General features: G+C 44.8%; 1 protein-coding gene across 1 annotated transcript in view; it reads left to right on the forward strand.

Annotated features, from left to right (window-relative positions):
• The first annotated feature begins 3,262 nt into the window (after positions 1-3,262).
• yap1 (Yes1 associated transcriptional regulator) overlaps positions 3,263-17,306 on the forward strand; it is a 56,588-nt gene continuing 42,544 nt past the window's right edge. The window contains exons 1-2 of the mRNA XM_063205828.1: positions 3,263-3,965; positions 4,706-4,935. Of these exons, the coding sequence (XP_063061898.1) occupies positions 3,765-3,965; positions 4,706-4,935 (431 nt within the window). The 5' untranslated portion in view covers positions 3,263-3,764. The remainder of the gene's footprint in view (positions 3,966-4,705; positions 4,936-17,306) is intronic.

The raw sequence follows: 17,306 nt of genomic DNA on the forward strand, positions 1-17,306 counted from the left end.
ATGGCTATTTTTGGAAATTCAAAATGGCGGACCATGGAGAAGATCCCCCTTTTCATGTATGAAAAGTGCAAATTTTCCGGTCATAATGAATACTTAGAATTTGACGGTGGTGGTAAGCATTCATTAAAAAGGCAACATTAGTGAATGGGCAGCATGAATTCTGGAAATAAACAACTAAAAATCTCACACAGTGTCCCTTTAAGGACAGCTGACAAACATTCACGCTGTCCTATGACCTGTTCCACACTCCGACCCTCGCGAAAGTGGCATTGCATGCTTCCCTGATGCTTCCAATACTGACCGTAGAAGAAGAATAACATTTCCGTACTCCCCTCGCCATCATTTCGTACTACACTGTTATGACGTCAGTAAGCCCTCCTGTCTCTACTCTCCTTGGTCTTACGTACGCAGTGCACCTTTAACCATTGGTGGTCCATAAAGATGTCATGTAGGGTCGGGTAGGTCAGGGTGATCTCTGATACCAGGAGGTTGGCTATATGTCTTGTCAGCAACTTGATAGGCCTACATGCTATCTGCAAATGTTTGCCGGCATGGTAAAAGCAGGTTTGCTGTTGACTAGGAGAAACATCAAACCAAAACAACATTTAGCAACATTGTAACCACGGTTGCCTGGTGACAGTGTTGTGTTTCATCACCTTTGACTCTGAACCAACTTTCACTGCCAGATCTTTAACCTGACTCATTATTTTGCATGTCCGACTGCGCCAAATTAATGCAACTGTTCATCAATGTTCATGTTTCCATGCAAAGCAGTCTGCACTCTTTGTCATATATACAGTACCAATAGATTCTTTGTATGGATTAGACATACTGTAGGCTTATTTTTCATGTCTATAACAATGAAATATATAGCCTATCATATTTCTTCAGCATAATCTATGCAATGATTGGTACGTATCCTAGTCTTTCAGAGGCCTCCTTATATGTCTTATATGTTATATCAAAGTTATATCAAATCTTGAAGTTTCTTTTGTTTCAGACATGTACAACTTTTTATCTTTTTCCTGATATGTTTCGACGGCCAAGTTTCTACTATCGAAACATGTCAGGTAAAAAACTTGACGATTTGACATAAGGCTCCTTGTGTGCATAAGAGACAAGACAGCATTCACAGCGTTGTTGCTGTTCTCCTCTCCAATGAGCCTGTTGTGGAGGTTCATCCTCTGGGTGGCACTACACTATAGCTGAACAGGAAATGAGGTCATATCTTTTCAATGTTTTTTTTTTTAATGTCTTTTCCTCAGCCAGCCTTTGCTTACATCAGGGCCTCCTCCACCCCCACCCCGACCATGTCAGATACCTTCAACACCCCCTTTACCCCATTTGCAACGGAGCAACCCCCTTCTCAGAGGTCTCCTCAACACGCCTCAAGGGCTCCTTGACGCCCCCTGGGGAGCTGTAGAGCCCCTGTTGAGAAACAAAAGCTTACACCAAAAGTTTAGGCTTTTCTTTAAGATGGCCCTTATAACTTTATGCCTTTGTACCACAAGGGGGCGATGTAGATCAGATATAGTCTACAACTGGATGCAATCAATGTGACAGGACATCAAAACAGCACAGTATTCAAGGGACTGTGTGTGGTGGTTACAGAACTTTTTTATGCACCACAATCTTCTGTGTTAATAGTGACTTTAATATCTCTTCTACCAGTGTTATTAGTGCTCAACTAATATGTAAATAAATACATTTATTTCATGCATTATGTGTTCAGATGTCCTATTTTTTGTCCGTGTTCGTGTCCTTTTTATTGTAATATGTGACGGCTGCACTTGGTTGGCAGATGAAGGACAGTGGGTTTCCTCCTTTAATCCAGTGGTCTCCAATTATGTTCTTCCAAAGACTGTGGGCCAAACCAATGCCCCAACCCAATGACAAACAGAGAACAAATGTTTTGCTTTTCTGTTTCCCTTCTTGTCGATGTCTGTTATGAGACAGTTAGAATAAGATCTAACTCTCTGTGAATGCTTTGGGTAGATAATGACCCATTGAAGTTTTAGGGATTGAAAATCACACACATTTACAGGTATGTTCTCTATGGCTTCAAACATAGATAATAGGACATTTGAACAGTCATTTCCAATAATAAAATGCAACAAATGGGGATTTCATCATTATTGCAACAAAACTCTTCAATTGGACCTACATGGACCTGCAGGGTCTCATTTTTTTCAAATCCATTATTTCCTGATGCATCTTAAAATGGTGTGACTACATCCAAAGCGTTTGTGTTGAAGACTCTGGGTCTATACCAAGTAGTTGGTTTCTGGGACAGCTAACCCCTATTTTTTTTGAGAGTTGGGGGAGTGGGTACTTTTTTTCCAACTTTATTTGATAAGACAATGTGAGAGGTGGGCAGGAAGTGAATTGGGAGAGAGACGGGGAGGGGTCTGCAAAGGACCCGGGCTGGGAATCAAACCTGGGTCAGCCGCATGGCAGGCGAGTGCCCTACCGGTTGGCTACAGCTGGGCCGACCCCTACTCATTCACACATACTCAGAGCAACAGGTAAACCCCAAGGTGTTCTCATGCTTTCAGCAAAACAAACAAGTGAATGGCTCAAACCCCTTTGCAAGTAATCCCCTGGAACAGAGATTTTGCCCTGAGCTTTGAATTTAGCACACTGAGAAAGGACATGTAGAAGACATGTGATGATGTCAACAAAACAAAACATACAGTATAAAATCAACGAAATGGAAAAATAGCTCTAGTGGGCAGAGCTTCAGTTGAATTTGTGTAGTAGAGGCAATTACACTCTCTCTGTTTTTAATTTCAAATTTCAGTTTTTGTTTTGTGTTTTGTAAATAAATATGATTGAATGGATGGATGAATTAATGGAAATAAAATTAATAGAATGGACACAAAATAGTAGTCTACATGGAAGTGGAGATTCAAGCACCGTTCGGTTCAACCAGTATTCGATATGCACAGTATTTTTTTTGTATCCAATTGATATTTAATTGAAGTATACAAATATCATCCTAGTAAACAACACATTTATTGAAAAACAGTAACAGTGTTGTTCCGATATCCTTTGCTGCAATTCATAATGAAGAAAAGCACGGCGCCAAAAAAGCAACAAGCTGTGCGTAAATTTACGCTTTACGCATTATCCAAAAGTTGCGCTTCCATGAGAGACTGCTCTCCAGTTTGTGAACCAAGAGGTAAGCAAGTTCTATGGGACTGGAGCAGCAGAGCGAGGCCACGCCTCACTCGCTGTGACTCAGATCACATGACTCAGAAAGTTTAATGTCCTGCCCAAAGTTTAGTACCAACTTGGGGCGTAAAAAAAATCCCGAACTGGGACTGCTGTGATTTCGCATTCGCGACTACGAGGACTTTGCGTTTTGGAAACGGATACTTAACCATCGCTTTTCGAAAAATAAGATCATAATAGTGTACGGTATTTTTTGCGCTTTAGTTAAGTTACATGAGTGTGTAGGTATGCGCGCAACTACGTTTATGAGTTGGCTGCGTCCTTTCGTAATAGCCGAATAAAGTAGCCTGTACTTCGCAGGGTTTATTTAACTAGGTTAACTCGGACGGTAAAAGGCTAGACCTGTCGAATGAACAGTAGACTGTTCAATTACCTTTTTAAAAGGTTCTCCTGACAATCGGATGCCGTGCTTTCCAACATCGCGGACTGGTCTTTTTTTGTTTATCAACAAAATAAGTTATTATTGTATTTTTTGATAGGTTAGCCTAGCAACATTTTCCGTGGCAAAACTTTTTACAGTCTGTGGAACCATGGATCCGAGCCAGCACAATCCCCCTGCCGGCCACCAAATCGTCCATGTTCGGGGTGATTCCGAGACGGATTTGGAGGCGCTTTTCAACGCCGTAATGAACCCGAAAAATACGGCTGTTCCTCCGTCTGTACCCATGAGGATGCGGAAACTACCAGACTCCTTTTTCAAGCCTCCAGAGCCCAAGTCCCACTCCAGACAAGTAAGACCACCCCAAGAGCCACAAGAATCTTTTGCGTGCAGACTGTCTCCTTGGGCAATCTGAAAATCAAATCACTGGTCATAATAATAACAATCATTTTCTTGTAGTAGACTTTCTACCATATTCTAACATAGTGCTTGATTAACATACTATTACTATCAATAATAACTTAGTCGTTAATATTAATAATGATACTAAAAAAAACTTTATGATTATTACCTAATGACATTTGGACACGTAATGATGTGCGATACAGACGTTTGTTTTTTTTTGATTATTATTAGGATGTGTATTTGAACAAATCAAATAGGCCTACAAATGTTAGACTATCTACGCGTCTACATAAAGTCTTTGTAGACTGTGCAGTAAAGACTTGGAGCTTTTTTTTCTTCCACAAAACCAACCCTACGCCTGCTTTGTGCATCAGCAGAAACTAACACCTCAAACGTGACACATCTGAAAAGTATCCATACACTGTTCTCTGCACGCACAACAATAGTGTGTCTTGATTTAGTGGTTAGCGCAAGACTTTCTGTGGATGTCCCATAACTTTTCTTTTCTTTTTTTTCTTCAATCACTTCCCTCCCTCTCACTCTTTCTGACTCACTGCCTCACTCACTCCCACCCGTCATGGCTGGCTATGTGTGTGTGTGTGTGTGTGTGTGTGTGTGTGTGTGTGCGTGCATGGTTGGCTGCCTGTTTGGTTGGTTGTATGTATGGTGGGTGATTGCTTATTGTAGGCAAGCACAGACGCAGGGACGGCAGGTACCCTCACCCCGCAGCATGTGCGGGCGCACTCCTCTCCGGCCTCCCTCCAACTGGGCACCGTCACCCCTGGCAGCCTCCTGGCACCCGCGGGCGCCTCTCCACAGCATCTCCGACAGTCCTCCTACGAGATCCCCGACGACGTGCCCCTGCCCCCCGGGTGGGAGATGGCCAAGACCCCTTCGGGACAGAGATACTTCCTCAAGTAAGTCTCGTCCTTCCCTCCCTCCCTCCTTCCTTCCTTCCTGCGTTGGTTCATTCGTTTGTTTGTTTTTGTTTATTTCTTTTTTTCCTCCCTCTTTCTGCAACTATTTCCAGCCCCCCCCTCCACTGGGTGTGTAATTTTAAACCTCAAGGAGGAGAGTGCGGCAGAGTTTAAGTTACACAAGTGCATTGAACTTTTGAAAGGCATTAATCTGAAGATTTCTGTAACTGCTGGAGCCAGGCAGACCAGCTAAATGAGAGATTTGTCTGGTGGTGGACAAACTTCCAGAAGTGTGTTCAGTGTTTGTTTGGTCAGCAACACAGGGCTGCTACAGTACGGTATGTGTTGGTCACTTGTAGACCCTCTCTGTTATAACTAGGGCTGTAAATCACAGCCTCCATGACGCTACGATGCAATATCGATATCTTATTATTCTATGCGACACGATTCGATTATTGTGATACTTAAGAATGCCCCATGATACGATACGATTCGATTCGATTTTTTCCCCAATTACTTTTCCACTTCTATTAAGTTATTGGGCAGGGGCCAGCGATTCGATTATTTTCTATACTTAAGAATGCCCCACGATACGATGCGATTCGATTCAATCATCAGACTGTTTCGCGATATATCAATACAGTTCGATATTATTTGCACCCCTAGTTATAACATTGTTGTAAGTGGAATGCAATGATCTATACGTATATATATATATTATTTATTTAAGTTGCAGACTTAGTTTAGATAGTCATAGCTTTACAACTATGTGTCATTGAGGTACACGATATATTGATCAAACGGCGTTATACATTTGCTGTTACCAGAATGGCAATGACTAAATTGTAATGCATAACTAAAGGCCCTGTGTTATTATGTCATAGTAGTGTAGTATTATGATAGTTTTCGATGTATTTCATTAACTTTTCAACACCTATTACAGTGTTCCACTGGTGGGACGCTTTGCATTATGGGGGCTACAATGTAACCTTTTAGTCTCACTTTCAAATGGCAAGGGTTGAGGACAAGATCGAGATTGTTAAAATCGCGTCTCCCTGAACTATAGTCTTGGCTTAACGCAAATGCTTAACACCAGGGTCACTACCAGCCTGGACCAGGCTCAAAATCATCTGATGGGGACCCCTTTCACGACATTTAAGGTATTGGGGGCCTAATTTTGGACCATCCTCTCTCCCTGGGCAACATACCTTGTTTGTCCCTCTTTGTCGGCCTCCCTGCTTCAGGAGGTAAGGGTATTGTTGCGCTCTAGATGTTACGAAAAATAAGTAGGTGCGTGGACCCAAAAGAAGTAAGGTATAAAGTTGGAGCAGGTTCACACACTAGACAAGACACAAAGGTCAAGCACAAGGAGTCTTTTTATTTTAGTCAGAGCAGGGTAGAGCAGACGTTTCAGGCTGTTGCCATCATCAGTGCTCTCTGTGCTTACAATGAGCCCAACTACTGGGCCTCACTGCTTCACACTGCTGTGGAGACACCGATATCGTTGCACACAGGAGAGAAATTTGGCTGAACACAAGCCCACTGGCTGTGGCGTGAAGGAGCACGCACGCACGGCCATGTTGTTTTGGCACTGTCTTTCAAATTTGGGGTATAGGCGTTACGCCACCAAGCATATTAACTTGTATAATTTATGATGTTTTGCAGTGCGTTGTCTTGTATGTGAAAATCACAACCAGTGTGTTCACCTCTTGCTCCTGAAAATACTGTCAAGATTAGGAAGAAATATGGCCGCCCACCGGTTACTAGAGCAACCCTTTACCTTCTGGAATGCTGAGAAGCGAGAGTTTAACACACACATGCACGCACGCACACACACACACACACACACACACAAACACACACACACACACACACACACACACACACACACACACACACACACACACACACACACACACACACACACACACACACATGTGAACACATCCCGCATTGCGTGAATATTCACACCGTAAATCAGTGGGTTTTTAATACAAAACAGATTGCACACAGTGTCAGCGAGAGTCATTTCTGAATTGACAGTGACACTGACTGCACACTGTGCACCGATTTTTCCTCAGTGTGGTGGTGTAAGTAGTCTTACGTCTACTGGTTGTGGAGGTGTAGAGTTATGAAGGGAAAGCCCACCTGTGAAACTCCAAGTCCCATTGTCATTGTGACAGAGCACTCCACAGCACACAAGTGCACACTGCACACAATGAAATTACATTTATGCCTCACCCGTGCAAGGGGACAGTCCCCAATGGCGCCCCCAAGGGAGCAGTGCGGCGGGATGGTACCATGCTCAGGGTACCTCAGTCATGGAAGAGGATGGGGGAGAGCACTGGTTAAATGACTCCCCCCACCAACCTGGCGGGTTGGGAGTTGGAATTGCCAACCTTTGGGCCACAAGTCTTAACGCCCTAACCGCTTACCCATGCCTGTCCTCTTAGTGTTACGTTCTTTTGAACTACGTAGAGCGTAGGCACAATTTATATTCACTGTGGTCTGTGGTGCAACTTACAATCAGCTGATCAAACCCACTGCTGGCGTGGCATTATGGTGGAGGTGGTCAAACTGCAAATGCGTGTGGGCTTTTCAGCTTTAGATCTAGTAGCTGTGTTTTACTTGTTGGTACATACAGTATACTTACTGTATATGTATATAATATTTGTTTTTTGGTCATGGTTATTCTTCTGTGAAGATGCTCATTCTCCTGTTGGCTCCTTAGTTGCTATGTACAGTGTGTTGTCTCCAAATAAGTTGAGATCTTGTATGAAATACATGTATTCTGTACATGTACATGGCACTATATACTGTCTATACCTATGGCTTATGGAATATAAAATGGGACAAACACAACTCAGTCTCTTAAGAAAAATTAGGATTCTGGGCTCTTCTATTAGATGATTTACCTCTTAACTTAACCTGGTTTGCTCCTGCCCCTGTGCACAGTGGTTTTAATTGAGCCATCATGACTTCACAAGTGGAGATTCAAATGGGTCAAAGAGGTCCAAACCGAAATTGTCCTTCAGTGTAACAGATACCTTCTGCTGACTGTAACTGTAAAAAACATGACTCTTTTTATTTATTTATTTTTTTCCAGTGAATTCATGAAAGCCTCGGCTGTCATCCATTCACTTGAAACAATTTAAAAATCATGTTTTTTACAGTTACAGTCAGCAGAAGGTATCCGTTACACTGAAGGACAATTTCATTTCGGATGTCTTTGAACCCAAATGTGTGTAGCCTAGCCTAGCCATGGGGCAAGAGTAGCCTACTGGGGCTGAAGCTGTCCTGAGCATAGAGCTGCAATACAGAAAGTCAAAGAATGTGCGCAGATCAGTGGCACAGGTGCTGGACCAAACATACGATAACTAACCATAAGGACTAACCGTCCTTCATCACAGTGCAAACGTCGTGCCATTAAATCTTTGGGAGCATTTAACAGTGTTTCGGACCTTTATTTTCTTTTCATATAGCTGCAATACACATGACCGCTAGGCCTGCTAGCCTTGCTGCTCTGCAGTCTGTCTGCTCCCAATAAACACAGGGGCCAGGGAAGGCCTCTCCCCCAAAACACCCCACCCCCCAAACCCCCCCCACTCCCCCACTCCCTGCTCTGGCCAGCAGAGTCTGGGTCGACTCGGCTTCTTTCTCCCTACGGTGTGTGTGTGTGTGTGTGTGCGTGTGTGTGTGTGTGCGTGTGTGTGTGTGTATGCATGTGTGTGCGTGCATGCATGTGTGCAAGTGTGCCTGTGTGTGCGTGTGTGTGTGTGTGTGTGTGTGTGTGTGTGTGTGTGTGTGTGTGTGTGTGTGTGTGTGTGTGTGCACGCGCGCGTGTGTGTGCACGCGCATGTGTGTGTGCACGCGCATGTGTGTGTGCGTGCGTGCGCGCGTGTGTGTGTGTGCGCGCGCACGTGTGTGTATGTGTATGTGTGTGCGTGCATGCATGTGTGCAAGTGTGCGTGTGTGTGCCTGTATGTGTGCCTGTGTGTGTGTGTGTGTGTGTGCCTGTGGGTGTGTGTGTGTGTGCGGTGCTGGGTCGGTCGGTCGGCCGCTGTGTCTGTTCTGTGGAGGGCTCGGTGGGATCAGGTTGCAGTGGGGAACAAAGGAGCAGTGTAGCAGAGAGTAGACACAGGCCAGGCAGATCTGGTAACCTCATCTGGCAGCGGGATGAGCGTGAAAGAGTGGGTGAGTTAGCGAAAGAGAGGAAAAAAGAGGGAGAGTAGAGATATATATATAGATAGAGAGAGAGAGAGAGAGAGAGAGAGAGAGAGAGAGAGAGAGAGAGAGAGAAGAAGAAAGACTAACACTCATTCACTGAAAGAGTGGGTGAGTTAGAGAAAGAGAGGAAAAAAGAGGGAGAGTAGAGATAGAGAGAGAGAGAGAGAGAGAGAACGAGAAAGAGAAAAAGAAGAAAGACTAACACTCATTCACTCACTCCCTCTCTCCCTCACTCCCTGGCCTCTGCAAGAGTGGGTGAGTTAGCGAAAGAGAGGAAAAAAGAGGGAGAGTAGAGAAAGAGATAGACAGAGAAAAAAGAAGACAAACTAACACTCATTCACTCCCTCCCTCTCTCCCTCACTCCCTGGCCTCTCCAAGTCAGACGCTGACTCCTGACTCTAGACTCAAAGTTGTAACGCTCCCTCACTCACTCCCTCACTCCCTGGCCCATGCAAGAGTGGGTGAGTTAGTGAAAGAGAGGAAAAAAGAGGGAGAGTAGAGACGGAGATAGAGAGAGAAAAAAGAAGAAAACCTAACACTCCCTCACTCACTCACTCCCTGGACTCTCCAAGTCAGACGCTGACTCCTGACTCTCTTAAAGTTATAACGCTCACTCACTAACTCCCTCACTCCCGAGCCTCTGCGACTCAGAGTCTCAGACGCCGACTCCTCTCCTGCCTCTTGCTGAGTTGCTGGTAGAAGAGAAGGGTGAAGAGGGGAGAAGGGAAGGAGTGAAGAGGGGAGAAGAGAGAGGGGAGAAGAGGGAGAAGGGAAGGAGTGTTTTTTTCTCTGCTCCTCTGGAAGGGAGAGGTCTGTAATTTAGGGGTTTGGAACTTGGTGTGTGTGTGTGTGTGTGTGTGTGTGTGTGTGTGTGTGTGTGTGTGTGTGTGTGTGTGTGTGTGTGTGTGTGTGTGTGTGTGTGTGTGTGTGTGTGTGTGTGTGTGTGTGTGTGCGCGTGCGCGTGTGCGTGTGATTTATGGGGAGATGTGTTGAAGATGTGTTTCTCAAAATGAGCTCTGCATTGGTTTGGTTTCTTATTTGTCTGTCTCTGTCTGTCTCCCTGTCTCTGCCTCTCTCTCTCTCTGTCTCTCTCTTTCTCTCTCTCTGCCTCTCTCTCTCTCTCTCTCTCTTTCTCTCTCTATGTCTCTGCCTCTCTCTTTCTGCCTCTCTCTCTCTCTCTCTCTCTCTCTCTCTCTCTCTCTCTCTCTCGATCTATCCCCTACTGTGAGTCACATGACTATTTCAGAGTTAAAGGGATGACATGCTTTTGGCATTGCCCCCCTCTCACTAGCGATTGCGGTGTTTTCGACCAAAATGTTCAAACTTGATGAACTTTGTTGGAATGCAGCGTACTCGTATATAAACATATTGAGTCTGCATGACCTTTTCACATGGCAGTTGTCATTTTTAAACGTTTTCATCTTCCCTTTAATGTTTGAGATGTATCGTCTAGTAATAACAGGAGTTAGCTCAGCTACACTTCCCTTATGCTGATTGGTCAACTGAATGGAATGGAATACTCTCTTTCAACCTTATTGGTCACATATTCATGCAGAATAAACGTAAGAGTTCTTTTTCATACAAAGTAAAGAAAGCATTTTGTGTGCCCCCTCTTTTGAAATAGTATTTGCCCCAGTGCAGTTTGTTGTTTAAGCCCCAGTGGTCACATTTTCGTGCAGTGTAAATAAAGTGTTTATGTGCGTCCCCTGTTATTCTTTATTTCAACGTTTGGCCCCGGTGCAATTCACAGCTTTTTTTTCCCAGAAGGGTCAAAGCCGAGAGCACTGCGCAGCTGATCCTGGACATACGTGATTACACTTAAATTGACTTAAGTTAAAAGTGACCGTTCAAAACCAGATGTTTTGGAAAAGTTCACATCTGTGGAACATCTGCCTAGCTGTGCCAGAGTGAGTGTGTGAAAGCAGAAAGAGAGGGACGGAGGGAGAGAGAGAGAGAGGTTGCGTGCGTGTGTGTGCGTGCTGTGGTGACTTCTTGACGTCTATGCATGAAGATGCAGATGCTACACTCATGGTGAAGAAGATCAGGGTTCCCACTGGTGCTTGAATTTCAATTAAATGATTTCAAGGTTGTGAAAATGCTTGAATTTTTGGTGAAGTGCTTGAAAATGCTTGAAATTTGTGTCAAGTCAAACTCAGTAAGCCAAATAATAGAAATAAATTGCTCAGGTACATCAATTTTAGGATATCGAATGGCAAATCCCATTTGACATCTCACTACCTCAGATTTTTGATTAGAATGCAGGAAATTGCTTCTTAAAAACACAAACTTTTCTGGGGCAGGACCCCCACACCCCCCTTCCGCGACCTATTAAAGGTGCTGGAAAACTGAAAATTTGGTTCTTGAAAAGTGCTTGAATTTGTTCATGAAAAAGGTGTTGGAACCCTGGAAGATGCATTTTGTGAAGAAAAGGTATCGTGAACAAAATGAGCAGTTGGCTTTTTATTCAGTAGAGCACTATTTGGCCAACCGAGCGTGATTTGGGTTGTCGTCGCCATCTTGAATCTCAATGCTCTGATGCTAAAAACTTCCCAGTCTTCCCCTAGACTTTGTGTGTATGAGAAGTTTGAGTTCTGCGTTGCGGAGTTTGCGGTTTACCATTGCCATAAGATATTTGCTTATACATGGGTTCTTCTCTGTGTTTATCAACACGATGTTATGAGGAGGGGCAGTCAACCACGTGGCAGCCAACCACATGAGCTAATTTTTTGACTGACAGCGGATTCCAACAATCAGAGGTTGAGTTGTGTGCAGCTAGGTTCGTGCAGTCAGGTTTATAAACAAAATTTAGAACCCATGTATAAGAGCAACGCTGTTGTTAGAAACACTCCACGGTGCTCAAGAGAGGCTTTAGGCACAAGATGCACAGACACACACACACACACACATGTGCGCACACATCCTTAGAAACAACGTAGACCATATATGAATACAGCAATATTTCCTTTCCTTGCTTTTGCTATGTCCTTATAATTTCATGGTGGCTGGGGTTTGTAAGGGGTCTTTGTGTGAGGTCACGGAAAGGTTAGGAGTGCCTAAATCCCCTTTTGTTGAGTGTATTTTCTCCATTCTGTGTGGTGGTCATGGGGAAGGACATCCTCTTCCAGTCTCTCTTATGGGATTCAGGCCGACCAGAACGGAACCAGTGTCGGTGCCCGCACCAGTTACGTTCGGGACTAAAGTGCTTACCTGCTCATACCGGGCTCCGAACTTTTCCTGCACGTGACTCGGTTACCCGGATGAACCTGTTGATGGCCACGTTGTCGTCACGGTTCGCAGAGGAAAAGCCAAGTATTTTGCGGTTCGCATTACGAACCAACATTCCGTTTCGCGAACGTTAATGTCTGTGGCGTGAACACGACGACCAGTTCGAGATTAGGTGCGGGAATGGGCTCCAGCACGGTTCTCAGTCGGCCTGAACGCACTGTCTGAGTCTCTCTCTACAGAGGGCGCAGAGGCAACCCAAGCAAATATTTTTTTTAAATTAACATTTGAACCAAAATTGCCACTACTGTATGAAAGTGTGGACTGTTGTTATCCACTATCTAGGGCAGGGGTGGGGAACCTTTTTCATTCGAGGGGCCGCTTCAAATTCATCCAAGGGCTGTAAAAGTCCCTCGAGGGCCATACTATGAACACAAACCAGTATTTCCCCCTGCATTTAAGGCCTAAATTGAAGCCAGGAATCCTTAAAACAGACACCACCTTCTCTAGGTCGCCTGAATATAACTTAATTGTATTGAAATTGTATTTTCTGAATTTGTATTTTTCCATTACAAAATGTCATATTTCATGTGAAGCTACATATCATTAAAATTACATCGGGGGCCGGATAAAACGGCCTCAAGGGCCGCAAACGGCCCTCGAGACATAGGTTCCCCACCCCTGATGTAGGGGCTTGGGGGTCCCCAGCGGCTGCCTGCCTGCCTAGCCTGCTGACAAGATGCCCCTCTGATTGGGCGTGCAGTGCAGTGCATTGCAGTGCTGCGCTGTGTTGTGCTGTGTGGCTGACAGCCTGTCTGGTCTGCATGACTCGAGTGGCGAGTATAGTAACCCCAGCAGAGGAGAAGAGGCTGTAAAGAGCCTCCTATTTATAAACAGGGCTTTGGCGTATGTATGGGAGCTGCGTTGGCGTTGGAGTTGGAGAGCAGTGTTGCCAGATGTGTCTGACCAAATCCCGCCCAAAAGCTTCTAAAAAAAACGCCAAAATGCGCTAAATTCCGCCCAAATTCAACAAATTACATTGACTTCTATGGGCCCAAAACGGCTGAAAAAAAACGCCAAATGGCCAATTTTTCCAATTTTTACCCGCAGACGCTCATCCCAAGTAGCCCAACCGGGCGGGCACCCGCCCAATCTGGCAACACTGGCGGAGAGGCAGGGCCGCTGGCTGACATGTTTTTTTCCGGGTCGGGGACAAAGTCATCTGAAAGGTCGCCCCCTCAAAATACATACAGTGTAGTTATGAGGACCCAATTCTGGGCCCCCCCTCCCCTCCCACCCTATCTCCTTGGGCCCAGGACAAGTGACCTGTTTTTCCCCCCTCTCTCCTGTCGCCGGACCTGATCCCAGCAGAGGAGGAGCTGCATTGCATTGCGTGCATTGGGGGGGGGCGGCCATCTTGAGTGTTTGGTGGGAGCTCGTGTTACACCCAGGTGGTCCACCTAACACCAGTGGCCCAGTAAACAGACTTGTGTACCAAGTTAAACATAAATACACAAACACAGACGCAGGCATGCTGGGCCGTAGACAGCTCTATTGCAGAGGGGACACAGAGAGAGAGAAAGAGAGAGAGAGAGAGAGAATGCCTGTTGTGTTGTGTTAAGAGCTTCTATAATGAGTTGCATCCTACTTTTCTGACGAGGTGAAAGTAAAAACGAAGTTTATTGTTCCCGACTGCAGGCAGAGTGGTACTTCTCACCCATTTGGTGCCGCACTTCTACCAGTTTGTACATTTAAGAAACCAAATGGGTGACCCTGCCGTGGCCACCCGGTAGGGCACTCGCCTGCCATGCGGCTGACCCGTGTTCGATTCCCGGGCCCGGGTCCTATGCCGACCCTTCCCCGTCTCTCTCTCCCTACTCATTTCCTTTCACCGTCTGCACTGTACTATCATGAATAAAGTCAGAAAGACCAAAAATATATTTTTAAAAAAGAAACCAAATGGGCACCTTGGAGGTCTTTGGGCTATTTGTCTATAAACCTGTTCCCATAGTTGTCCACTGCTGTTATTCATCTGTGTACCATGGCCATGTCACAGTGGATGAGTTTGCCTTGTAGCTATACTTTAAAGGAGTTTTTCATACATGAAAGGAGAAGTGGCAAATAAAAATGGTTAAAATGGTTAATCAGTGACTTGCAAACAAAACAACTGGTAACTAAGAAAATATTTGTTTTGCCGGAGTGTTCCCATGGCTGCATGTATTATGCTTAAGACCTTCCCCAGGTGGTCGAGATTAACTTGGGGGATTTGATGTCTATGTCCTCTGTGTAATACACCAGGACATCCTAGCTCTAGCTCTTTAAAGGGTTTCTCTTCTTTGATCCCCACTGCATTTGATCCCCGCCGTAAACATACTATGTGTTTAGCCTATCACTGTCAGCTCGGTCTTAAGATGATTTAACACTTTTGGGAAGTTTCGATCAATTGATAGCCTCTTAACTAAAGACATTTGCTAGGATGCAGTCATGTGCATTCCGAATGATGTGGCTTGAATCAGTACCAGTCAACCGATCCTGTTGGGGTAACCAACCCCATAGCCTACGTTATAACCTTACTGTCTTCAAAGTTGTAGTTGCTGTGTTTTCATCTGTTACTTAATGCTCTTGGTAACTGTCATAGAAATGTTGTTATGAGACTCTACAGGTAAAGACAAAAAGTGCAAGGACCATAATCTGTTTAGTATATCAGTTAGGATGCCGTGTTTTTGATATCTGAGGAGTTTGTCATGATGTGCAAACCTCAGGGCCATTGTTGTATACTGTAGTTTTGCTTCTACTCAAATGTGAATAGCGTAACTAGGTGGAAGGATTAGAAGTCTGCACACTGTAGCTCTGCTTTTAACCCATTAAGACACAGCTTTACACATTTGTTGTTACCAGTATGGTAATGACCAAGTCGTGGTGCATTCCTAAAGGGCCTGTGTTGTGTCATAGTATTGTAGTGCTAAGGTAGTTACATTTCAATGACTATTACAGCGTGCCACTGGAGGTACGGCGTGCATTAAGGGGCTACAATGTATTCAACCTGAATAAATATTCCAAGCTGAGCTACAGCGTGCAGACTTCTACTCCTTCCACTATCGGGTTCGCTTTGTCCTGCTCCTGGCCTTAGAGAGGTGATATGTGCATACACGTACTCTTACTCTTATGAAGAGCGTAACTAGTCTAATTTGAGTTTATTCCACATGCTGCCACTTCTGTAACGCATGCATGCATATGGCAATGTGCAGCCATAGATTGCATCGCACAAGCCGATCTGTCATTTTCATTTAAAAAGAACTTGAAACTTTGGGGATTTTCAGCTATTGCCAGCTGTTGTTGGGCTTTGCTTCATGTACTGATTTGGGTTTTGTTAAATGCAACTGGTGTGCAAATCAGATATCATAGTCTTCAAAGATCTGGAACTCCTATGCACAGCCAGGTTCCAGGTGCTGGTGAAGTGCAGTCATCAGTATTCCATAGTAAAGAAGAAGGATCACTGCACACTGGTGGACTTAGTTTTGCTGTTTTTCATGTAGGTTAGTTTACCTAAAAAAAAACAGCAAAACTAAGTCCACCAGTGTGTGGTGATCCTTCTTCTTTACTGCAGATATCATAGTATTTGTCTAGTAGCAGACAAAGAAACTAGGGTTTTTTCGTCCTCTCAGACTGCCACTTCCAATAACTGCAACTTCACCTTGGCAGGATAACTCCTTGCATTTTTTGCAAGAACTAGAGACCAGGGATGTGACCTACAGCCGAAAGAAGAAGAAGAAGAAAAAAATCAAACAGAACAGCTGTTTTATATCTGAGCGGCAATGCTTTTTTTTACTTTGCGAAGTCAAAACATCCTTTTACTACTCGGCTATTTTCCTCTTCATGGTCTCGGCTGTCTCCTCCTTCTCTGATGTCATTTTCAGTCTTTTTTCTTTTCTGTCTTTTTCTTGGTCAGACCAGTTTTGGTAGTGATGCTTTGGCATGGTAATTAAGTACAGGCCCTGTGTAAATCTCTGTACTTAACACAACAACAACAAAAAAAACTAATCCTCTATACAGTATTTCATGCGGTACATAGAAACTTTGAATAGCTTGCCGTTGGTGTTTCACAGCACAGGGTGGGGTTACATAATCAGTTAAACCTGTGTGATGGGAAGAGAGGTACCCGTCTCTGCCTTACGCATACGACTGATAGCTCAGATTCACGCCCCACTGCTGTAGTGTTAGAACAGCAGAGATTCTTTAAGTATAGAGATACGCCAATGTAATAGGTTTCTATGGGCACCTAACATGACCAGGTTCCGGTCTGCCTAAAGGGGCGTGTCATAATACTCCTAGCATTGAATAGAACAGTCCTTAGGTCTGCCTAGGTCTGCCTAAAGGGGGATTTCCCCCCCTTTCCCTTGCAATAATAGAACCCGGAAACATTGGGCCAATGGAACCTCTCTCTCTCTCTACTCTCTCTGGTGTTACAACAGGCCAAGCATTCTAGCATTCTAGCATTCTAGCATAGCAAGAATAGACTTTCCCACAAGTAGCAAAGCAATGATATGCTATGCTAAAAGGAACCTAGAAAGTGTGCTCTCCCTCTCTCTCTCTCTCTCTCTCTCTCTCTCTCTCTCTCTCTCTCTCTCTCTCTCTCTCTCTCTCTCTCTCTCTCTCTCTCTCTCTCTCTCTCTCTCTCTCTCTCTCTCTCGCTCCCCTTCGCTGGACCTCCTTCAATGCCCCTTTCCCTTCTTTTCATAGACAGTGTCATAGTTTCCACCAGTGAGGAGGGGTGGAGAGGGGCGCGGAAGGGGGGTGGGGGCTGTATGGGCTGGATAGTAACAAGACCACTAGAGTACAGTCAGCCAATGGTGCTGAGCAGAGCTGGGCAGGGAGGGGGCCACTTCCGTAGTGTGCTGTAGCCTCTCCTCCCTCTCCTCCCT

This window comes from Engraulis encrasicolus, chromosome 8 (assembly GCF_034702125.1).
Source record: "Engraulis encrasicolus isolate BLACKSEA-1 chromosome 8, IST_EnEncr_1.0, whole genome shotgun sequence".
NCBI classification, from domain to species: Eukaryota; Metazoa; Chordata; class Actinopteri; order Clupeiformes; family Engraulidae; genus Engraulis; species Engraulis encrasicolus.